Here is a 25,383-nt window from a genome sequence, read left to right on the forward strand (position 1 = left end):
ATTGTTGGCACATGATGGCATATATGATGTTAGTAGAGGAGCATGAGAAAGTGCCCGTGATTCTGTGAGTAACCTGGCTAGGTCCAGTGATGGTATTTCCAGAAAAGATATGTGGACAAAGCTGGCAGCAGACTTTGTTGCAGGGAAAGGTTCCAGGACTGGTGTTCCTGGGTTATAGACTGTGGCTGTCAGTGAGGATCCTCATGAGGTTGTGAGGTTGTCTGTAGGAGAGAACCGGCATGTCACCCAGGGCCTTCTGGAGTGTAGCATCCTGATTAAGAATAGGTTGTAGGTCTTTAATAATTGGTTGCAGTGGTCTGAGTTGGGGGCTGTAGGTGATGACCAGTGGTGTTCTGTTCTTGGCTTTTTTGGGCCGATCCTGGAGTAGCTGGTCTCTGGGTATTCATCTGGCCCTGTCGATTTGTTTTTTTACTTCTCCTGGTGGGTAATTCAGGTTTATGAATACTTGGTAAAGTTCTTGTAGTTTTTGGTCTTTGTCAGTTGGATCAGAGCAAATGCGATTGTACCTAAGAGCTTGACTGTAAACAATGGATCTAGTCACGTGTGCAGGATGGAAACTAGAAGGGTGTAGATAAGTATAGCGATCAGTAGGTTTTCGGTACAGCGTGGTACTGATCAGGCCATCCTTGATTCTTGACCTTCCCCCCCACCCCTCCACTATCTGATTTGCTCACCTTGATTATCTTTTTCTGATTTGTCCTCCTTGCTTACTGTTTTTGGTTCTCTGTGTCTTAAATATTGAGTCTGTTCTGGTCTGGCTATGGTCTGAAGAAGTGGGTCTGTCCCCCGAAAGCTCACCTAATAAACTATTTTGCTGGTCTTTAAAGTGCTACTTGACTGCTTTTTGTTTTGATAGTGTGTAGACTAGCACGGCTTACTCTCTGTTACTATTCAACATGGAGATATTTAAGAACAGGTTGGATAAATATCTAGCAGCGATGATATAGACGGTTCTTGGTCTTCTATGAAGGCAGAGGACTGGACTTGATAACCTCTTGAGGTCCCATCCAGTTCTAGTGTTCTGTGATTCTGTGATCCTTATTCAGGACAGCAGTTGAGCAGATGCTTAACTTGAGCACAAGTTTCAGTGGGTTTGAAACACATCCCTGTATTCTGTAATCAGTTGGGATGGACATAAGCACATGTGTCAATGCTTTCCCCAACTGGAGCTTCAGTCCTTAGCATTGCCTCAGACTGAGAACAAGAATGACAATTAGTGCCACAAACTGGTGGCTGTTTTTGAGAAGTTTAAATAAAGCCTCCTCCCTGGGCCTCCTCTATCAATTTTTACTGATGATTTTATAGAAAAAAGGGAGATAGATAATACAATATTTTGATGGGGCCTGCATATCTGAACCACGCAGTAGGCATACGTTGGAAGGCTCTTAATCTGATAGACTACTTTAAGACTTACTTGCCTATATCATTTTGAAAGAATATCTGTTTTCTTCCCCACCTGACAGAGATACAGATATTAGAGGAACATTCTCCAGACAGGAAGGTCCATGTGGAGCCTTCCCTTTTTCTATGGACTTTAAACAGATATATCCTTAGTATCCCACTTCTCGTCAACAGTAAGCCAAGACATTCAATTTCAGATATGCAGTTGTGCTAAACAGTTTTTCTTCCGGTTACGAGGATGTATGAACACTAGGTACTGTTCTCTGGAAGTACCCTCTTACTTAGGTTTGTGCGAGCTCTCCATTTATGTCATCCTGGTGTTGGGAATGTTGCCTAGGCCCACTGAATAATTCTTTCCAATACAGATGACACCCCCCCGCAAAGAAGAGTTTCTGTTTTGCCTTTGAAGTTTTGTATATATAGCAAAACTCAATTCATGACAACTCATCCCTTGATTTTTAGAACACATCCCTTATTCAGGCTGATAGTTGAGCAGACACTTCACTTGAGTACAAGATTATTGTTAGGCTTCAAGTATTATTATGAGCACATTCTTTGTGGGGTGGTGGTTCTGTGCAAAATCTTTGCTAGTACTTCGTTGCTAACATGCACATTTAAGTAGGTTCTTTATACGTAATGAATCTCAACTTATAAATGCTTTTATTTATAAATACAAAACACAGTGATTAGAATGATTAGTGTTTATACAGCAGGTAAAATACATACAAGACAGGCTGCACATGTTCTGTTATGCTTATCCATTCAGAACTAACAACATATTATAAATAGGCCACTAAACAGCCATTATGTAATAATGATTTTCTTCCAGTACTGGCTAATGCTGGTTTTGAATCTCTGACTTTGTTGGGAGAGATTCTGTATCCCATTGCCAGTCACCTTCCCCATCAATTCCTCAGTGCTCTGATTTAACAGTGATTTTGTGTTGCTGCAGAAGTTAAAATGATGTCCTAGGCCAACAAGGAGTACACTTTGCGGCTGGGATCACGCTAGCCTCTCCTTTTGGAGGAGGCATGGTTATAAGGCACTTCAGCAGATGCTAAGGAGGTACTGTCATGAATATGAAGTGCCTCATTAGCATAATGGTGGCCATGCATGCTTCAAAAGTGCCGTTTTCGAAATGCATGCTGTTCCTGTAGCCGGGGGCCTTTCGAAACAACCCCCTGAAAGCCCATTCTTGCCAAAACGAAATGGAAAGAAGGGGCTTTTGAAATCGGGGTCGTTTCGAAAGGCCCCTGGCTACATTGATGCCGTGAGTTTCGAAAACGGCATTTTTGAAGCATGCGCGGTCGCCATTATGCTGATGAGGCACTGTGTTTTCATGGCAGTGCCTTATTAGCATCTGCCATAGTGCCTCATTACCATGCCCCTTCCGAAAGGAGGAGCCAGCATGACCACAGCCTGCATTATGCAATCCTGTCAACGTTTCTGTACGTACTGCACCCATTTTAATTTCTTAGCACGTCATAAAAACTTAATTTACATTTGAAGGTCAACTAAATTATATCATATGGTAATTAATTTTAAAAATAAAATATGAATTACCATTTTTGCAGGTGTTTGTGAAACTCTGTGTTCCTTTGGGAACCACAAACCGTGTTGCTATTTCTCTGCATTCATTGAATTTCAGTTAAAATGTCAGCCAGTCAGCGCATTTTTTTTTCTGAAATACTGGAATTAGGAATATGTTTTGGGGGTACATTAACAGAAGGGTCCTGTGTTAGGCACTGGCGGGAGCAGTTCTGCACTTGTGAGTTCTCAGCTGGAGTATAGTGTCCTATGCCGCCTTTGGAAAGCTGTGGAAAAAATGGAGAAAATCCAGAGGGGAGCAACAAAAAAAGACTGTAGGACAGGAAAACATGGGAAGAAGACTGGCGAGAAAGTGGATAATTGTCTTCCATTATGTTAAGGGCTGTTATAAAGAGGACTTTGATCAATTATTTTCCATGTTCGCTGAAGGTAGGACAAGGAGTAATGGGAATAACTTACATGAAGGGAGGCTTAGATTAGCTCCGTTCCAACTCTAAGGCTATGTCTACACTATCAGCCCCCTTTTGAAAGGGGGATGCTAATGAGACACTTTGGGGTATGCTAATGAGGCACTGCAATGAATATGCAGCACTCCATTAACATAATGGCAGCCACAGCACTTTGAAAGTGCCGCTTTCGATCGCGCGCGGCTCATCTACACAGGGTCCTTTCCTAAAGGACCCTGCACACTTCGAAATGCCCTTATTCCTATAACCAAATAGGAATAAGGGGATTTCAAAGTGTACGGGGTCCTTTCAAAAAGGACCCCGTGTAGACAAACCGCGCATGATGGAAAGGGGGACTTTCGAAGTGCCATGGCCCCCATTATGCTAATGAGGCGCTACATGTTCATTGCAGTGCGTCATTAGCATATCTCAAAGTGTCTCACTAGCATCCCCCTTTTGAAAGGGGGCTGATAGTGTAGACATAGCCTCAGGGTGTTAAAGCTCTGGAACAGATCTCCAAAGGAAATTGTAGAACCCCATAACTGGAGATTTTTAAAAATAGGATGGACAAACACCTGTCAGGGATGGGGTAGGTTCTTATAGTCCTGCCACAAGGAGAGGGCCAAACTTGATGACTTCTCAAGGCCTTTCCAGCTCTCTGATGCTTACAAACCCTGTTCATATAATAAGCAGAACTATAAGCACCCCAGGGCTATGTAAATGCTCGTGGGTCTTAAAGGTCTTGTTTTGTCAATTGGAGCTCTTGCAAGGGGAGATTCCTGATGTCCTCAAGAATCAACAGAATAAGCAAGCCACTAAAGTAAAATAATGGTCATTTGCATTGTGTAAGATGGTATAAACTGCATGTCAGTAAGTGGCCATGTCTACACTAGCCCCAAACTTTGAAATGGCCACGCAAATGGCCATTTCAAAGTTTACTAATGAAGCGCTGAAATGCATATTCAGCGCTTCATTAGCATGCGGGCGGCCACAGTGCTTCGAAATTGACGCGGTTCGCCGCCGCGCAACTTGTCCCAATGGGGCTCCTTTTCAAAAGGACCCCGGCTACTTCGAAGTCCCCTTATTCCCATGAGCAGATGGGAATAAGGGGACTCTGAAGTAGGCAGGGACCTTTTGAAAAGGAGCCCCATTGGGACAAGCCGCGCGGTGGTGAGTCGCATCAATTTCAAAGCGCCGCAGCCGCCCGCATGCTAACGAAGCTCTGAATATGCATTTCAGCGCTTCATTAGTAAACTTCGAAATGGCCATTTGCGTGGCCATTTCGAAGTTTGGGGCTAGTGTAGATGTAGCCAGTGGGTGAGAAAACACTGAATCAATAAGCAAGCTTTTAAAAAATGAGGTGTCTACCAGTAAGCTTTTCTTGGGATACCATCCCTGCCCATCCTGGCTAATAGCCATTGATGGACCTATGTTCCATAAATATATCTAGTCCTTTTTGAACTCTGTTACAGTCTTGACCTTCACAACATCCTCCGGCAAGGAGTGCCAAAAGTTGACTATGCATTTTTATTTTGGAAAAAATACTACCTTTTGTTTGTTTTGAACCTGCTGCCTATTAATTTAATTGCCCCAAGTTCTGGCATCATGAGGACTATACATTTCCTTATTTACTTTCTCCACATCAGTCATGATTTTACAGACCTCTATCATATCCTGCCTTAGTCAACTCTTTTCCAAGCTGAAAAGTCCCAGTCTTATTGATATCTCCTCATATGATAGCCATTCCATACTCCTAAATATTTCTGTTGCCCTTTTCTGAACCTTTTCTCATTCCAGTGTTTTTTTGTTTGTTTGTTTGTTTGTTTTGAGATGGGACAGCTACATCTGCATGCAGTCAAAATGTGGGCATACCATGGATTTATATTGGGGAATATGATACTTTCTCTCTTATTATCTCTTATCCCTAAATCTTAAATCCACTGAAGACTCACTTCTACAATGCTAATTGTTAGTATGGCCTGTAGGGCCTTTTATGGTTCCAATTGCTAGTGTGCTCAGGATGATCCTTCATGATGTTAATTTTTAGCAGGATGCTGGGATTTCCTCATAGACATTTTCCATTTGGCTTGTTCCAAACTCCTTCCTCTTGGAGAAAACTTTATTCAGTTCTTTGGTATCCAAAATACTCAGTTCAACACTGGATTTCATCACTCAGGTTCCTTTGTTTAGCGTATAGCAAAGCCACGCTGAGTTGATCAGACTCAAACGTATGGGATGGGCGCAGGGCAAATCACACAGACAAAGTTACACAGGCATCCTCTTTCTTTATGTACATTTACACATTGCATTGTATTTGCTGTACATTACGCTGCACCTTGTTGGATTGGCTTGTGTTATTTTGCGGGAACCAATCTCTATAAAACATGTTCTTCCATGTCCTGTCCACGTGGAGCCTGATCTTTACATGCCAAGTTTATCTTGTGCATAGTCCTTAGCCTCATGGAGTTGTTGCTTATCTTAGCACAGACTTCTTAATACAGCATGATGTTCGTTAAGCCCCTATTTGCAACCTTACCTTCCATTCACTGTCCCAGTTATGTCCACTAAGAATAGAGGCAAGTTACTCATGTGAAGTCAGGCTTAAAAATGGCCATTAGAGCCTTCCATGGTGCTAATCACTAGTGTCACCAGTAGGCCTTCTATGGTGCCAATAACTAGCATGGCCCCCACAGCTTTCAAGAGTAATTATTCTCTTGTATCATGCCTTGTGAGGCCTTCCACAGTGCTAATCACTAGCATGGTCAGTAATGCTTTGTCAGCTGCTCTTGGCGAAGGCTCTCTAGGGGTCTTAGCTTTTCCCTAACTGGTCTCTTTCGGTTCATTTGCAGTTAGATCAGCACATAAATTCTTAACTTGGTCAATTATCCCTTCAATTCCAGGGCTTACAGTCTCCTTTTGTCTTCTTGTGGGTTTCTCAGAGTCAGCCTGGCATGGGCCATTGTCCTTCTGCTGTCCCAAGCCTTTCTGTCTCCTTTTCCTTTTCTCTTGTTTTCTATATTGGTCAGAGCTGTAGTTGCATGTTTGCACAATCACAGTCCTGAACAATACAGGTGGTGGGGAACGAGTGCAATAACCTGAATGCTATCACCAGGAAAGATTCTCTCCTCTCCCTTCTACCTATTCTGAGTCACCCATTATAGGCATTCAATGGTATTAATTGCTAATGTGGCCACTAGGGCCTTTTCACGTACTAATTACTGGCATAGCCACTAGATTTCTTCCTGTGCTCGTCAGAAGCATGGTCAGTAGGACCTTTTAGTGTGCTAGTGGTCAGTTCAGCCTTCAGTGGTATCAGCTACTACTGTGGCCAGTAGGGCCTTCCAGGAATTTAATAAGTACCGTGAAAACTAGGGCTTTCCAAGATGCCAATCACTTGCATGACTATTGTGGCTTTCTGCTTTACTAAGCAGCAGCAAGCCTACTCAGACCTTCTGTGGTACTAATTGATAGCGTGGGTAGTAGAGCCTATCATGCCACTATTCACCAACATGGAGCTTTCTGTGGTGCTAATTATTAGCATGTTCACTAGAGCTGTTTACTGAACTAATTGGTACCATAGCTATTAGGCCTGGTGTCAGTCACTAGTTTGGCCAGTTGGACTTATTGGAAACCATTCAGCAGTAATCATAAGTGGCCTATTAAACACAATTCAGTAGCCCTCCCTTTCCAATTCCATCTGGTTGTAACACACTTCTTTTGTGAAAACAAAAAGCAGTCAAATAGCACTTTAAAGACTAGCAAAATAATTTATTAGGTGAGCTGTCATGGGACAGAACCACTTCTTCAGGCCATAGCCAGACCAGAACAGAAGATGTGAGTCTGTCCCACGAAAGCTCACCTAATAAATTATTTTGCTAGTCTTTAAAGTGCTACTTGACTGCTTTTTGTTTTGATAGTATATAGACTAGCATGGCTCCTTCTCTGTTACTACTTCTTTTGTGGTTTCTTTGTTGAATAATGTTGCAAGCTCTACAGGGCAGAGAACCATCTCTTGTTTAGTTTTTGTACAGTGCCTAGCATTGTGCATATAATATTCTGGTCCTGAATGGAGCCTCTAGATGCTACCATATAATTAATTATGGTCTGCGCACTCTGATTCTGTTGCAGGTAGGAAGTGATCTCTCTTCTTGAAAACCCCTTGAGGTGTTAGAGGAGAATTCCCTCCATTCCATTTTGATTCGGCTCCATCAGGATGGATTAAAATGGAGTTTTGGCAGATGTAAAACTAACATTTTAAAGTCAAAGCTCAAGAATATCTGTAAATTCCCAAAAAGTGTGTAGTATGCTATTTTAACACCTTTTTCTCAATTTATGAGACACAAGAATGCCTTAATCATGCATCCATTTCCGTGCATACCATTACCTCTAATTTTGGATGCTGGCTTGATTTCTTTCGCTCTAGAAATATTCCAGTCACTTTTTGCAGGATCACTCTTAAAAATACAATGCAGTGAACCTTTTTCATTTGTAATGCTCTGCTCTTTTCCTCTTTAGTCTTCAAAAGCATGGTGATTTATCCAGGGTGTATGCAAGAGCCAGATGTTTTGTGCATTAGAAATGACGAGTAAATAAGCCATGCAGTGAATAGCGGGGGAAATGAATCTTAGAAAGATCATTAAAGCCACTTAACATTCAGATCTTACCATTCCTCTTCTTCCTGAATGTTTGCAAATTTTATGTGTGAGCAATGTTGCCTTACAGAATGTCAGATTGTACGAAAGTCATGGAAAAGGATGCTCTTTTTTACGCTGTTAAAATAAAGTAAGAGATATCTATTTAAAGTAAGAAGAGTGAAGATACAGGTACAAACTAACATGGCTACCCCTCTGATGTTAGTGGAGATAGTTTACAAAATTCCATATACCTCCCTGAAGGGCAGGGCTGTATCTCACAAATAAGCAGTGTTCTTAAAGTTCATAAATCATACACGTGGTTTATTCACACCCAGGAGCTATAAATATGAACCTCGTAATCCATGGTTGCGAGGTATCAGCGGTTAGCTGTAGCTACTAATTTATGAAAAGATTAAATCAAAAATATTTTTATGAGCATAAGTGGGAAGAGGACTGGCTATTTTCAAAGACGGAATTATATTGTGGCAGTTTTAAGTATCAAGGAGCCACTCTCACTTTCAAAAAAATTTTAAACAAATATGAAAAAAACATAATAGTGCTCTATAAAGCTATGTCTACACAGCAGCGCTATCTTGTTATCTTATTATTATTATATAATCTTATTTCAAAATAATACAGCCACACACATATGCCTATTTCAAAATAGTGCCATAGGGTGCCATTATGCCTTCTTTCAAAATAGCACTTATTTTGACTTATTTCAAAATAGGTTTTATTCCCTGTAGAGTGAGATTGACCAGAATCAAGAAAAGCACACACCATTTCGAATTGAGTTCAAAATAGTGTGTGGGTCGTGTGGATATAGCCTTAGTGATCCTAGTTCAGCTTTCTTTAAAATAAATAAATAAATAAATAAATGTATGTTGGAGCTGCTGATCCTGAGTTAACCACTACTGGAAATATGCTTCAAGAGGTTCAATTTTAAAATGAAGACTAAGGGCCTATTTTCATTTACAGTAAGGTTCCTTCTCAATTCTGTGGCAATTTAAACGGACCTCACAGAAAGTGGCCATAAAGGCCAATTGCCTACTTCTTAAGACTCGTTTACACTCCCAAGATGGGGTATATCTATTTACAGGCCTATGTATCTTAAGAGAGGACTCATGCCATAAAATAAAGCAAAGTGGAAAGAGCAAACAGAAAGACTCAGATTAAAGATGACAAGGGGCATGATCCTACAAGCAGCTAAGCACTCTGGCTTCCATCCAGCAAAGCACTTAAGCACCTGCTTAACTTTAATAGTATGAATAATCCTATAGATTCAGTGTGCATGCTCATGATTATAGTGAAACAGGTGCATAAGTGCATTGCTGGGTCACTGCCAGGTTGCTCAGACTCTCCTAGAGCAGGATGAAAGTGTGCTGAGGAGCTATTACACCGACAGGCAAGAGCATGCAGCTTGCAGGACAGTCTATTTTCTTGCATTCTGTAGTATTAAAAAAATACACAGCAGAACCACAAGTAAAAAAATAATATTTTAATTACTCAATTAGCTAATGAACTCCTCCTCTTCTGATGTTTAAGGTTCTGTGGTGTGTCATGGTGTTATTGTGTTACAACATGGCATTTTGTTTCAGCAGTGTGCCACAGCATCACTATGATGTGGAATGACTTAACACTGAATTGTTTGCAGTTATTTACCTGGGAGCCTTAGTACAAGATCAGCAAGAAGGGAGTGTGGAGGGTTAGAACAGCATCAGGAAAAGGGGTTTGTGCATCTGACGAACTGGGTCTTCGCCCACGAAAGCTTATGCTCTAGTATATCTGTTTGTCTATCACAGAACTCATTGTTTTTTGCTTACACAGACTAAAGCTGCTGCCCTTCTGATAGTGGTCAAGATTCCCCTCCTCCCCCTGTGCCTTTCTCACAATATATATGTTATCAGTATCCATGAAGTTTGCAATCAAGTAAATGAAAGTGGCCTGTCATTCGTCCACATTTATTTGCATGTGTATTGCCACCAACAGAGGTCTCCATTAGAAAGTCAGCCCTCTCCCACAATTAAAATAGTACAATTATTTTCAGTGCTGTGTGAAGGAACAAAACCAAAGTGCCTCAGCCGTCACTGTGTGGTAACTGTGGGTAAATAATGAACAATGTGTGTAATTAGAATCAAGTGCACCATGGCTGTAATGGATATCATGAGTTAGAGGCTGACTTATGCTCAGTATCTGGGACAACAACAATGGCTTTGTACCACCTTCATAGCTCCACAATCCTGAAGCTAGCCAGTAAAGTCCCAGTTCCTGGAATAATTTAGAGCAACTTCAGAGCTGCTCTAAATATACCCATCAGCATATGGTCCTAAAAGGTTTAACAGTCAGGCACAGTATTCTGCCAGGATGTCCCTACACTGAAGCTGTGATGAGATTGTAGTGAAGAATTACTACAGTGTCTACATTTCTGCTGCTTTGTTTTGTCGCGGTGTCTGAATGCAGTCTCGGGCATTCCCTTATTCAGTCTCTGGCTGCTTTGCCTCACTGAAGTGGATCTGAAATCTGTCTTCATATCCATTCTAGGAACAGCTTTTTTGTATCCTATTCTTTTCATCTTCTGTTTTTACTTCTGTCATACATTTTCAATAAATTAGATTTCTTTTATAAAACTGGGTTTACTTCTTTCCTGTATTTGATATATGTTAATCCTAAAAGTAAATCTATCTTTGGCCCCTTTAACTGGAATATTTGATGTAATATTTGCATTTGGGGAAAAAAAATCTTGTATATGGTCTTGACCTTAATGATTTTGAAAGTCAAAATCTGCATACCAATGTAATGCCTGATCTCTGCTACTGAAATAACATTGACTGACTCTCACAATTAGGCAATAACTCTATGTTACTTTATTTGCAAGAAAAAAAAGAAATACAAAATCCTCATTGCACATTGTCTAGAATAATTTAGAATCCTGTATTATTATATTGCTTTCTACAACTCAGATATGAAAAACTGTTTAATGAAAAAATTAAATGATATAATAGCAATATCGTATCAGTCAGTCATCCACAGCCAATTATATTGTCTTAAAATCTGAAAACTGTGCCAAATAACACAGGGGTCTCTAGCTTTAGCACCTAAGTTGAAGGTCAGCATGAGTGCCAGTCTCATACTATTAGTTTGCTGGTATATTTTCATGGGACTGGGGTAGAATGAACACCTCTAAACAGGAGGCCAGATATTGACCTGATGTAAACTGTTTGATATTCCATTGAAAACAACAGAGCAGTACCCACTTACATTAGGTATGAATTTGGCTCCTAAACTCCATTTATTGTTATTGACCTATGTTTGTAATTGTTGCTTGGGGTACCTTGAATTGATTTTACATGAAATTGGAATCATTCCTCATACTTCGAGCAAGATAGGCCAATAAAACCAAGATTGAAGTCACAGGTGTAGCAGTATGAAGAAGAATGCACTAGGTAGGGGATTAGATTGTTTGCGGGATTGCAAATGGCATGGAGTGTCCTTCACCTCTGTTGCTAGTTATAGCCCAGCCAGGATCAATAGCAATTTAAAGTTGTTACCCTTTTTTGACTGATGGCTGATATGAAACAGATTTGATGGTCTCCCACCAGGTGTCCACGTCATGACAGCTGGCCTTAACTACCATTCTTGTTAGTGCCCTCAGCACAGATGTAGGACTGCATAGGTCAGAGAGGCTATTTGTACCACTTACACCTCAATATGGTACCTTGAAGTAAAGGTAGAGGCAGTTTTGTGTGGTAGTTTTGGTATCGCAGTTTGGAAGCTTGCATTGCCACTTTCTGCGCCTGGCCATTTCTGTTCTGTAAGTAGCAGAGGGCTTCCTTCTCTAGCACTGTTAGTATAACCTTATTTATTAACACTGAATTAAAGCACAACCAAAAAGAAAAAGGCAGTTAGAGGATAATGCCATGTGTCCTGATCATAAACAAACACGGGGTAAAAGCCTGCTGGTTGATATCTTTGCCTTTAACTCAAGTAGGGCCAAAATTTCACCCTTTGTGATTACACTTTGGTTTAAACAATATCCATGTTGGTTTGGATTTCCACCCCAGATTGTTGGAGAGTTGCTTTAATTGTGAACTACTCAGATTTTGGAAAAGTTTACAATTTTAAGTAATTCTAATTTATTGTACCTCCTGAGTCAGGCTGAACTGAGTAATCCCTTTCAATTCATAGCAAAATGGGCAGTCCTAATATGAAAGGAGCTCACAAACTTCAGTTCAGCTGACAACAGCATGTAGCAATTTAAGTCCAAAGTAACCCCCCCACACACCAAACAAACAAACCAACCAACCAACCTTCGTTCAACAAGGGCTAGTTTGGGCAGATTTTACACCAGGAAAAAGCTATACATGCTCCATTCTGCTTAAACATCGGCTGTCATTCCATGAATGAAATGAGAAGCTGTGCAGGTAATTAAATGTTTGACTTGGGGAATTATTTGCAGTTAATTAAAACCACACACTTTGAGTGCATATCTTTTTAACACATTATTAAATTTAGATCAAATGTTAACTGCCCAAGTCTCAAAGACTTTTTGCAGCAGGTGTAAGGACCAGTGTCTTAGGGGGCACTCTGTGCTATTTTAGAAAAAGGAAATTTATGGATGTGGAACTCTAATATACAAGCAACTTTTATCAGACTCCTTCTTGTTAATTTTTCTTGTAGGAATCTGTCAGCATAGGCCAGTTTTACCTAATGGCACAAATTTCGGATATGTTCTCCTCTTGATATATATGTACACATTACCTATTATTGTGATCGTCACTGGCATTTCTATTGTCTTAAAGGGACTATTTAACCATATAGTGTGGAAAATTTCCATTCATCTTTTTGACTCTGTGGCCTTTCCTAGAGAGGGTCAAACAGAAATCTGTACAGACAATGGCCATATCTACATGGGCAGCCTCTGTCGATAGACGTTGCAGAAAAACAGCAGTACCTCTGTCGACGGATAGCATCTACACACAAAAAAAGCAGATTGGGCACACTGCCCTGCCCTCTCTGGACAGAAAGGCTGACTGGAAGCTCTGCAAACAGGGCTACCCATGGAACTGGAAACCTCTGTCAACAGAGGAATGGGAGCTTAATCTAGTTGTGGCTTGGTGTCAGGTCTGCCATACTGGAGGAGTAGGGTAGTAACTTATTTCCAAATAGGAATCCAGGATATTTAAGGGCTGTGTTCAGGTCTTCTAATTAACTATAGATTTTGCCACCAGAAGATGACTTCAAGGATATTTTGTTTGTTGTTTTTATCAGATCCCTCAAAAGATTCCAAAACCACACAGGAGAACAGCCCAGCACATCAAACATTGTGTGAAGAGGATCAAAATGAAGGTGAAGTTACCTGTTGAAATTCTTAAAGATGCAAATAGCGAATCAGTGAAGAATCTAAGTTATTTTCATTATAGCATTCAGCTTTTTCATCTGTGACCTTTGTTGCCTCAGGAAAATGTCTCTAGGCTTCATCTAGTGGATGTTATATGCCAATCAGTTTTGATACTATATTCTGTATTGTTACTGGGAAAAGAACAAGCCTCCAAATAACTTATTTTAGCCATGCTGATTCACAGAAGAGCATTATGTTTTGTTACCAGAAGCCAGCTATACTGGTTTAATTTCTTTATGTAACTTGAGCATTAAGCACAGGTGGTTTGGAACATCTGCTAGTCTGTACTGTGGGGACAGCCAAAAATCTTTTGTCAGGGAATGCTTCAGTGCTCCCAATGATAGGCGATTTATCATGGTTGAACCATCCAAATCAGTAAGTTCACAAAACAGTCCAGAGTTCCCATTAAGTGCATCTGTTTTGACTACTGCATCATACCAAATACTAACACTGGGGAGGACTTTAATACATTTGAAAGCTATTTGTTTATAACTTTTATAGAGTGACCCCAGTGGCAAGAAAGAAAGCTCATGTCAGAAAAATATGTTGTATATTGGTTTTGTACTCTGTCCTGTATGCGCATAACAAACACAACTTCCGTGTGCATCCTGCAACAAAGAGCATTGAAAACAGAGTACTTAGGGAGATCTGTGAACTGGAGTTCATATTCAAATTTGACACATTAGCACTTGTTATGAACAAAGACAGCAATTACCTTATGTGTTACAAGGACTGCTTCCCTTCCTTTATTGTTCATAATTATTTCAGGCAAGACACTTAACATCCCTCACCTCCGTCCCCCTCCTTCAGTCCTACGTACTTGATTTGTCAGTTTTTATTACAATTATTTTGGACCTCTGCACAATATAGCCATCAGTCTGTACTGAAAATGTTATTGATCTGAAGAAGTGGGTATGTCCCACAAAAACTCATCACCTACTAAATCATTTTACTACATCACTGCTGGTTTGTTTTGTTATAATACAGACTAACACAGCTACTTTTCTGTTAGTATGCACACAAGTTTCACATTAATATTATTTCCAACCTTTGATGTTAACAGGGCAACAGGATGTTTCTGTAATTGATGGAATGAAAATGCAGACAGATTCCCAGAGCTCCTACATGGAAACAGAAGGTATGAAAAATTCTGTGTAAACAACAAGTAAGATAACAGTGACTCATGACTAATTAATAACGCTATGGCTTTTGAGGTACCACAGTTATTTCTCTATACCTAGAAGGCCGCATTCTTTGAATTACCCTTCTTTATAACAGGTGCATATTTGGCTCAGACTAGGAAGTAACAGTGGCATCAATGGTAAAAGTAAAAAGTTCAGGACTAGATGGTGCAAGCCCAACTCATGACAGCAAGCATGTAGGCCCATCATGCCAAGTGATGAGCACTCGGGCAGTAGTCCAGCAAAATAGTCCTAACTATAAGCATATGACTCCAACAGGACTAGTTAAGAGTCAAGTGAAACACGTGTGTCACTGGAGTGGGCCCATACTCACAGAAATAGTCCTTCAGCTTCACTGGCATTGTTTACATGTGTGGATACTCAGCAGTGTTAGGAGGATTCCACAGTCTGGTTCTATGCTATTTTCAACGATGACCACTGAGCATATCTTAATTATTGTTTTCGGTGTGAGTTCTGAACAGTGAACTAACTTCTGTTTCCCATGGCATCCTGTTCAGATCCTCTGTCAAACAAAGAGGATACAATCAAGGTTGAGAAACCAATGACTTCTGTAGAAGATGAGAGCAAAGAAGAAAGTAAAGAAGAAAAAGAGACAGGTAAAGCTTTCTGTACATTAGCAGTATGCAGAGAGTTCAAGTAAGCTTCTGCGTGGAATCCAAGTTCTCTTGAAAGCTGTGTTTTGTATTGGTAAGCACAGCTATTTTTTGTTCTCTTAAATGAAGGAAATGCAGAAATAGCAATGAAGATGATAACTCAGTATTTTTTCCAGGTGGCATTTAAATATTGCTGTGTATTTGGTTGGAAGCCACACAAGAAAACATAAAGGACAAGAAAGTGATATGTTCAGTTTCAAAGTGGCTTTGAAATAAACACACAAAGGCTGTGTCTACATGGGCAAGATCTTCCGGAAGATAATCTTCTTGAAGAGCATCTACACACAAATCAGTATCTGAAAGAGCTGCTCGGTCTTCTGGAAGGTCACAGCCACCCATTTGGTTTTGGGAATAAGGGGTTTTGAAATCACGGGTCTGTTTTGAAAGGCCCCCCAGCTACACGAGCGGCTGTGTTTCAAAACCAGCAGTTTTGAAGCGCATGCAGCCGCCATTATACATATTCATGGCAGCACCTCATTAGCATATCCCAAAATGCCACATTACCATAGTCCCTCCGAAAGCAGGGGCTAGTACGGCCACAGCCTAATTGCACAGCAAATGCAATTATATGATCTTTGTTGGTAAAACATACAAATCAACTACAGCTTCGTATTAAAACCCAGACATGATCTTTGCTAACTAGATCTTCCTAATGATGAACTCCTTTTGCCAAGTACATTAGTACTAATTTGAGCTGCAAACCTGTGTTAGCAGTATTGGCACTTTTCTCCTTTGCAAACCAGGTTACACTCCTCTTTGCTCATATCCAGATGAACAACATCTCCACTCTGTCTCTTTCTGACGCAAATCCAAGCGGGAACTAATCACACACCTCTTTCTTACAAATATGGTTAATGGTATCTATGTTGTGTTTTATGACTGACAGTGATGAGACAATCAATATTATACTTCAAATCCAAGTTAACGGTATTCCTCTCCTTCAGCTGCAAATCCAGGTTTTATAATATGGATTCATTCTAATTGCAAATACCAAAGTCATTATGTTAATTTCCTCCTGGTAAAAATTATTTACCTTTTATTTTATGCCTCATCAAAAAGCAACTTTAACAAAGTATACTTTCCTATTTGTTCATTTCCTTCTCTTTAATACTTTACTGTCCCCTGCAGCGAGTGATTGTCGTTTAGCTCTCAGTTGATGGATTAAATTTCACCATCTGTTCCACCTAGCATTAAAATATGCAGCATTAAGGAAAACAATGTCAGAGGTTTTCTTGGCATTTTCTCTGTCTCTCATATAAGATTTTCAGGGATCAGCCAAGTTAAAGGGTCTTTCTGAATATTTTGGAGCATTGTGGTTAAGGTATATAAATGGAATTTACATATATCCAAAGTTCATTGAAGTTCATGGAAAAGATGATACCCTTTGACCTCAGTGGGTTTTGGATTGGGCCCATAACAAGTGGAAATATTCTGATGAGTTTACACGTGGGTAAACTGAATTCAGCCAAACCTATAAACATTTCTTATAGTTTGTTTTGAAATCCACCACACTTTAAAATACTTCAGGCTGGGGAAATAAATCAATGCTTTTTACAAATCCAGACAAGGAAAGGAAAATATGTCTTTCTCCTTGTTTTATTTCATTCTAATGGGTATAAAAATGTGTAGCTAATCTTCACAACATATCTTGAGAGGCTTTCAGGTTTGATGTGCACAGATGCTGCAACATTAGGTTTCAAAGTTAGTCATCTTGTAAGATGGATCTTGAAAAGAAAGAGGGTGGGTGGGAATTGAACAGCAGTTCATGATGATAAAACACATGATCTAATACAATGAGTGTGTCCCAGAGAGACTTCTAATGGTAGGAGTTCACCTGGCATAAAGCAGAGATTTTATATATAACAACATCTCTTATAAACAAATGGCTGGCTCACAAGCTAATTCAGTTAAATATTCTCCAGAAGCACCTGCAGTACATTGGAAGTAGAACAAACATATTTAAGCCTAACAGCACTTAAAAAGCAAATAATACTGGAGTGTTATTCCAGTGAAATGAAAACCAGTCAGACTACAGTACTCGGTTTTGATATAAAAATAGTGCTTTTGATGTGTGGTAAAACTACAAGTGTATTCCAATTGAAAGAAGAGCAGAAAGTCATCCTGCTTCACTCAACTTAAGTTATGTCTTAGAGCCAGGTTGAGATGTTGAGCTAAACTCAGAGGGATGATGAGTGTCGTGTCGCCCTCAGAGGAGCGAATGGATTAATGGGAGTTATCTGCGACCATTCCACATATGACAGTAGATGGATGGGGCCTGCTAAATGGTTAATATGTGTCAGATCCCCGTTGCCAATGCAGACCCTGTGGAAGGGTATCTGCACACTCAATCTATCTTTCACTGGTAGCCACCGCAACCAGAAACATTATGGCTACTAGTCCAAGAGAGAGCATATCCAGGTTGGCTGGGTGATGCTGCATTGAATCAGTGCATACCTTAAGCAATCTCTGCTGATAGGTCCATTATAGAAACCTTGGCAGAAACTACTGCTGCTGTCCTGGGACAAAATGCTAAGGGAAGGACTGGTTGAAATGCCATTTGGCTTTCCCTGGGACATATTGAGCCAGCAGCCTGCATTGTTTTTGTGTCCAGGAATGAAAATCTAGGCTTCTGCAGTGATGCACCCAAACACATGCTTTTTTTCTTTTTGTAGATGTCTGATGCTGTATAAAAATGAGATCTTTTATTTTCATCTCCTAGATGAAAAGAGACCTTATTGGTTGAAGTTGAGCACTTTTCATGTTAATGATTGCTAACCTGATGGCTGACCAAATAGAACACATGGGAAGCAGTACACAAATGCCTTAAATCTTCAATTTGACTATATATCTAAAATACCATCATCCTTTGTTACTTCATGGGCATTCAGGATTTATTTGCATTTTGAATCAGCACAGTTTTTTTTAACAGCAGTAATAACATATAACAAAAGAAAATGAAAGTAATTTGGCTTGGCTGTATATATAACTGTTACCTGCTCTGAGCGTATTCTCCCTGTTTATAAACTCAGTTCTTTTCTAAGATACTGAATCTGATGATTTCGCTCCTCTGTCACCCCTAGAACTTGCTGTACCCCTTGAAGAACAGTTTTATGTGAACAGAAATATCCATTATTTGACTATTGTGCCCCTTTCTGTATGTATGGTAGAATATAGTCTGTTATCTTATTGTCACAATGATGTTGCCACAGGATTGTTTGAGTTTTGGGTAGCTCAGAATCATGTTTGTAATCTCCTCCTTTGTCAGAGCAGTTTTATTGGAGATTACTGTCTAATTATTCTATTCCAGAAACCAGTGTCATTTTCCCAACATCCCCTCTTCAGTCTGAGCTTAATATCCTCAGTGGAGGTGCAACATCTGTGACAACTGGGGTGCTACCACCCCCCAAAAAAGTGAGAAAGTTCATTGAGAGTAAAATAGCTGTATCTTCCATTCCATTGTGTGTACAACACTCAACTGCTAAATTAATGGAGTAACTTGGGGAGGTGAAGGATATATTTGGGGTAGATGCTCACTGTACAAATAAAAGCAAATATTTACTTTCCTGTTGGGGACTGCAAAAGAGAAGGAGTAGAACTTCACTGAGAAGTCAGATACAACCCACCACTGAGAGGTACTTTTTAAAGCGCTCCATCTAGAGGCTGATACACATTACAATGCCTTTCCAGGCAAGTAACTCTTTATGTATCATTTGATCCATTCTTCATTTGGACAGCTGACCAGGTTTTGCACCCATAAATTCTTTAGAAATGAATGGATGCCTTTGCAGTATAAACTTTGGGAAAATTATATATCCCTGAAATCTGGTGAGGAAGAGGTCTCAATTTTTTCCAGTGTATAGTTGCTTTAGGCATTTTCACACACATTTGTAGATCTTTATGGGAGAAATAAATTCTTTGCTATGTCACTGTTTGCAATTATAAAGAAACAAAATACATCTCAGGAAGATTAGAAGACTGACTGACATCTTTATTATGGTGCCACAGTTGTAGCTAGCTTTCTATTATAAAACCAATTTCTCTTTACCTCCAACACCTTCTCCGAAGAGATGAAATGAGCAAAACTTTGGGGAAAGAGATTTTAAAAACAAGAAGTTCTTTGTTTGGGAAAATCTAATCTGTTTTGGAATTGTTATATCTAAAATATCTTAAATTAGAAACTCCAAGTGTGCTTATTGAGTTATCCTAGTGTAACTGACAGAATTGAATTTGGGATATCTGAAGCTTAATGAATCAACAGTGAGCCCTTGGGCTGCATTAGTAGGAGCACTGTCAACAGATTGAGGGAAGTAATAATTCCCCTCTATTTGGCACTGTTGAGAGCATCTCTGGAGTATAGCATCCAGTTTTGGGGCCACTGAATGAGTTGATGTACCCCCAGAAGACCTCTGTGTACCCCCCAAGGATACTGGTATCTCTGATTGACAAACACTGCTGTAGCAGACTCATCAAATTCTTACTGAGTAGGTGCTAAAGGGGGACAGAGTGCCACACCAAGTAGGCATGGGTTATACAAGAACAAAGCAATTGCTGTCCAAAAGTAAGACATTCATCTATCTAATCTTTGACAGTGGCCCATGCCAGATGTAATGCAAGAATCCCTAACGTAACCTCTGTCAGTTATGTCCTGATGCATGAGGACTTAAAAGACCTCATATGTTTTTAATCCTTTGTAATCCAAAATGATGTGCTGTGATAATCTTGTGCTGGTGCAAAGCAGAAATAGATGTTACCCACCCCAGGAGCAAGAAGCAAAGGAATTGTGGCTTTTCAAGGCTGGTTGTATAAAAAAGAATCTAGCTCTAAATTTGAAATGCAGCACAGAATTCTGCAGCTGTCTAGAATGCACAAAAATTATCCCCCATGTTCAAAATTTGGCATCATGGGAGAAATTCTATGAAAGTCAAAAACAGGTGAATTTGGGGCAGGGGTAGTTTTGTACTGCATATTTAGCCAAGGTGTGATTCCTAGGCTACGTCTACACTAGCCCCAAACTTCGAAATGGCCACGGAAATGGCCATTTCGAAGTTTACTAATGAAGCACTGAAATGCATATTCAGTGCTTCATTTGCATGCGGGCAGCCGCGGCACTTCGAAATTGACGCGCCTCGCTGCCTTGCGTCTCGTCCCAACGGGACTCCTTTTCGAAAGGACCCTGCCTACTTCAAAGTCCCCTAATTCCCATCAGCTCATGAGAATAAGGGGACTTCGAAATTGACACGCCTTGCCGCCGCGTGGCTCGCCCCGACGGGGCTCCTTTTCGAAAGGACCCCGCCTACTTCGAAGAGCCTCGGCTGCCCGCATGCTAAAGAAGCGCTGAAATGCATATTTAGCACTTCATTAGTAAACTTCGAAATGGCCATTTGCGTGGCCATTTCGAAGTTTGGAGCTAGTGTAGACATGGCCAATGTGTCATAGTATCAATACAGGTTGAGCCTGTCCAGTCCAGCAACTTTGGGACTTGACCAGTGCCAAACAAGAGAATTTGCTGGACAACAGGTCAATATTTTCTAGCACATTACCAACACTTCCACTGCTTACTGTGCATTTAGAAGACATTTGGGGTAAATTACAGCTAACAAACAGCACAGAACACTGAGAGCCAGGACTGGTGGCTGGAAACAAACTTTATAGGACCAGGGGAAACTTAACCACAGCCATTATGAGTGGTCATCCAAATAACTAAAATTATGTTGGATTATGGATATTGCCAGATGAGTGTGCCAGATTAGAGAGTTTCAACCAATACATGAATCATTGATGGTGAAATAGTGGGTCATCACAGTGGAGTAGATTACTACTACATGATTCCAAAATCGGAACTATGCTACGGGAATCATCAGCTGTCTTGTAACAGTGTGGTCCAGTTATTACTCTGTCAGTGTCCTTATCTGGATACCAGCTACAGCCCCCCTAGGAACAAATAATGATATATTTTTCTCAACACCTGAAAAAAATGTCACATTCTTTTCATTATTCTCTCTACATCAGATACATTTGGTCTAGAATAAGCACATTTAAAGAACTGGTGGTGCAAGCTCTGTTTAAGTTTCAGTGATTTTTTCACTTCTTTCACTGAGCGGATTCCACCTTTCCATGTGCTTTTGTAATAAAAAGAGAAACAATTAGGGAATCTTGCAGCTTAAACTTTTTGACACAGCCATTTCATGACATCTGCTTTGATAGTAGGGAACAAAAAAGAAACTAAGCAAATGTTTTTACAATGATGGTGGTTTACAGTGATTACTTGTTTTCATTTCATTGCCAGCAGGCAGAACAGAAGTTCTGTAGAAATGACTTAGCCATTTTTTCCACTTAAAATATTAATTCTGAAAATTTTTGCAATGTGTCTTTTGTTTTGTTCAAACAACTCATGTTTGTATTAGTTAGAAATACATTCAGCATTAAATCTAATAAGATAACTGTTCAGGAATCTTCCAAAGAAAAGAAAATCTGTGAGAAGCCAAATGAGAAATTGGGTATTTTTCAATAAATATTTTGAATGGCATCTAAATATTTATCATAATAATAGTGCTAAAATATAAAACCATAGATAATCCCACTGAAAAGCAAAAGATGGGAAGTCATTTTAACTTTTCATATGTTTACAATATTATTTCATGATATTAGATGTTGTAAAATGTGGCATACATGGTTTAAACAGCTGTAAGACAGTGATAATGCCCTTTTAATATTAAAAAAAATGGGTAGATAATGGACTCCATATTTCACATTGTCTTGAAGAGTGCCCATCTCGGGTTTTAGTTTAAATGTCCAGAGAATCAGCAGTCACTCATGAAACTGAAACACATACTTGTTACAAAACATATCAAGTGACAACCAAGTACTGTACATAGTGAAATGATACAGGAAGGTTTTATAAGTTCATTTTAGACATTTTCCCCTAACAGACTGAAGGGCCATGTCTACACTAGCCCCAAACTTCGAAATTGCCATGCAAATGGCCATTTTGAAGTTTACTAATGAAGCGCTGAAATACATATTCAGCGCTTCATTAGCATGCGGGCAGCCGCGGCACTTTGAAATTGACGTGCCTCGCCACCACGCGGCTTGCCCCGACCGGGCTCCTTTTCGAAAGGACCCTGCCTACTTCATGGGAATAAGGGGACTTCGAAGTAGGTGGGGTCCTTTCGAAAAGGAGCCCCGTTGGGACGAGCTGCGCGGCGGCGAGGCACATCAATTTTGAAGTGCCGCGGCCGCCCACATGCTAATGAAGCGCTGAATATGTATTTCAGTGCTTCATTAGTAAACTTCGAAATGGCCATTTCAAAGGTTGGGCCTAGTGTAGGCACGGCCAAGAAATGGGGATTAGTGAATAGGACTGAATGGTTAATAACACATCTGGATATTAGCTTGAATCTTCATGGTGCTGCAGTAGCAGCAGTCAAAATAACAAACAGAATGTTAGGAATCATTAAAAAAGGGATAGCGAATAAGACAGAGAATAACTTATAGCCTCTGTATAAATCTGTAGTACACCCACATCTTGAATACTGAATATAGATGTGATCACTTCATCCCAAAAGAGATTTATTGGCATTGGAAAAGGTTCAGAAAAGGGCAGCAAAAATTATTAGGGGGTTGGAACGGGTGCAATATGAAGAGAAATTAAAAGACTGGGACTTTGCAGTTTAGAAAAGAGGAGACTAAGGGGGGATATGATAGAGATCTATAAAATCATGACAGGTATGAAAAATGTGAATAAAGAAAAGTTGTTTATTTGTGCCCATAACACAAGAACTAGGGGTCACCAAATGAAATTAATAGGTAGCAATTTAAAACAAACAAAAGGAAGCTTTTCTTCTCACAGCACGTGATAGGCCCATGGAACTCCTTGCCGGAGGATGTTATGAAGACAAGGACTTTAACAAAGTTCAAAAAAGAGCTAGATAAATTCATGGAGGTTAGGTCCATCAATGGCTATGTCCAGGATGGGTAGGAATGGTGTCTCTAAGCTCAGAATAACAGGAGAGGCGTCACTCAGTGACAACTGTTCTGTTCACTCCCTGTGGGGCATCTGGCACTGGCCACTGTTGGAAGACAGGCTACTGAGCCAGATGGACCTTTGATCTGACCCAGAATGAACGTTCTTATGCAAATTTTTTACACATTCAAATTTATTACATTATATGAGTCAGTTTTTTTCAACTGAATGGTGAACTTAGCTCCCATTAATGATAATAGGAATTGTGTGCCTATTAAAATTAATCCAAAAGGCCACAGTAAGTCCTAGTGTAATTCAGCTAGGATAAAATGTCACAACAGGGTCACACCAGGGAAGAATTTGGTCTCACATGTGCACATTCTTGTGTGTCTTAATGTTCAGCACGTGAGAATGCATGTTATTTTTAGTGAATCATGTTGCTAGAGTTAGTTTAAGACAGGGAATGGACTTATATGCATGGATCCAACTGAGTTATTTCTATAATTGGCGTTAACAGGAGTCTATAACTTCTACACTACCTTACATCTCATGTAATGATTAAAACCTGTGCAAAGTGGGGATAAAATACCACCAAATCAGAAATTCATAGGCCATGCAACTGGTAGCATTTTACACCTATATTACACAAATATAAACAACAATAGAAGATTCAAGACTCCACACAGCTAGTGAATATTCATTAAGTAAATTCTGTGGGTTGCTTTCATAACTACACCTGTAGAAGACTCAGAGTCTAGGGAGCAGATGGAGGAAAACAAGCTGTGGAGGAGAGAGACGGGATAGGTCTCTTTTGTCTCAAATGTAGAACAAGAAAGTGTTCCATAAGACTAGGGGTTGGCAACCTTTAGCTCACAGCTTGTCAGGGTAAGCCACTGGTGTGATGCAACAGTTTGTTGATCTTAAACATCTGCAAGCACCACCCTCTGCAGCTCCCAATGGCTGCAATTTGCCAATCCCAGCCAATGGGAGCTGCAGGAAGTGGAGCAGGCCACAGAGACATGTCGGCCACCACTGTCAGCAGCTTCCATTGGCCAGGAATGGTGAACTGTGAACATTGGAAACTGTGGGCAGAGGGGCAGATACTTAATGTAAACAAACTGTCTGGTGGTCCACCAGTGGATTACCCTGATGGGCCCTGAGCCGAAGGTTTCCAGCCCATACATAAGTGTAACACAGTTATGGGATGAGCTGTCTACTCTCCATCATCCTCTCTTTTTTTTCTTGACCTGGCTCTCTCTCCTCCCACTGGAGTTATCTGTAATTCTGTTCCTGCCTGCACTTTTGCAGTTGTGTCTGGGGCTCCTCTCTTTGAAGAGCTAACACCAGATTCTCCTGTATCTTATGCCAGCTTTTGCACAGCCCCAGACTGTTGTGTCACAGAGCAGGCACAACCCTAGTACAGAGACTAATGGGGACAAGCCCAGCACCATCAAAAGAACGGGCCATTCTAGCAGAGGATATGTATGCAGGGCAAGTTGGAGAAAGCATCCATTTAGCTCATCTCTAACTAGTAGAAACCTCAAGGGCAGCACTGGAAATATAGTCTCACTAAGCTCTTCCTTGGTAGTACCCTCTCCTCATTTATTTGAACCCAGTTCTCTTTCTTTTTTCTCCCTGTTACTCACACTTCTCCAATAGTTGACTTTCTGTCCCTGCACCTCTTCTTTGCAACTGAGCATTCAGTGTGACAGAGCTCACCACTTGGAACAGTTTCACTGCCCTTAGTTGACTCGCATCAAATCTCACCTCAAGAGTTCAACATCTGTATGCCTGGCCCCCTCCTTCTAGGGACAAAACCTAAGAAGCTTTTGTTTTCAGTTACTGTGAGTAATCTGCCAGCAAGGACAGGGGACCAGAGTTTGAAGTACATCTCAGTTTGTACACACACACACACACCCCGCCCCACTCTAGGCTGCAACCGCATGAAGTTGCGGGATCCACATGCATCCTCCAGAGAGTCAGTAGAGCCATCAGAAGTGTTTGCCATCTTTCTCTGAAAATACCCTCTATTAAAACTATCAGAACTAATGTGCTGATCCAAAGCTTATCTGTTCTGATGAAGCTTGGCCATCCCACCCCCCTTTGTCCTCTCCTGC

At 40.4% G+C, this 25,383-nt stretch overlaps 1 protein-coding gene across 2 annotated transcripts in view; it reads left to right on the plus strand.

Moving 5' to 3' along the window:
• The window catches only part of MACROD2 (mono-ADP ribosylhydrolase 2), a 1,465,546-nt gene that overhangs the window by 1,396,363 nt on the left and 43,800 nt on the right, over window positions 1-25,383 (plus strand). For both annotated transcript variants that reach the window (XM_074989373.1, XM_074989374.1), the window contains 3 exons: window positions 13,319-13,396; window positions 14,512-14,586; window positions 15,148-15,246. In XM_074989373.1, the coding sequence (XP_074845474.1) occupies window positions 13,319-13,396; window positions 14,512-14,586; window positions 15,148-15,246 (252 nt within the window). The remainder of the gene's footprint in view (window positions 1-13,318; window positions 13,397-14,511; window positions 14,587-15,147; window positions 15,247-25,383) is intronic.

This window comes from Carettochelys insculpta, chromosome 3, assembly GCF_033958435.1.
Source record: "Carettochelys insculpta isolate YL-2023 chromosome 3, ASM3395843v1, whole genome shotgun sequence".
NCBI lineage: Eukaryota > Metazoa > Chordata > Testudines > Carettochelyidae > Carettochelys > Carettochelys insculpta.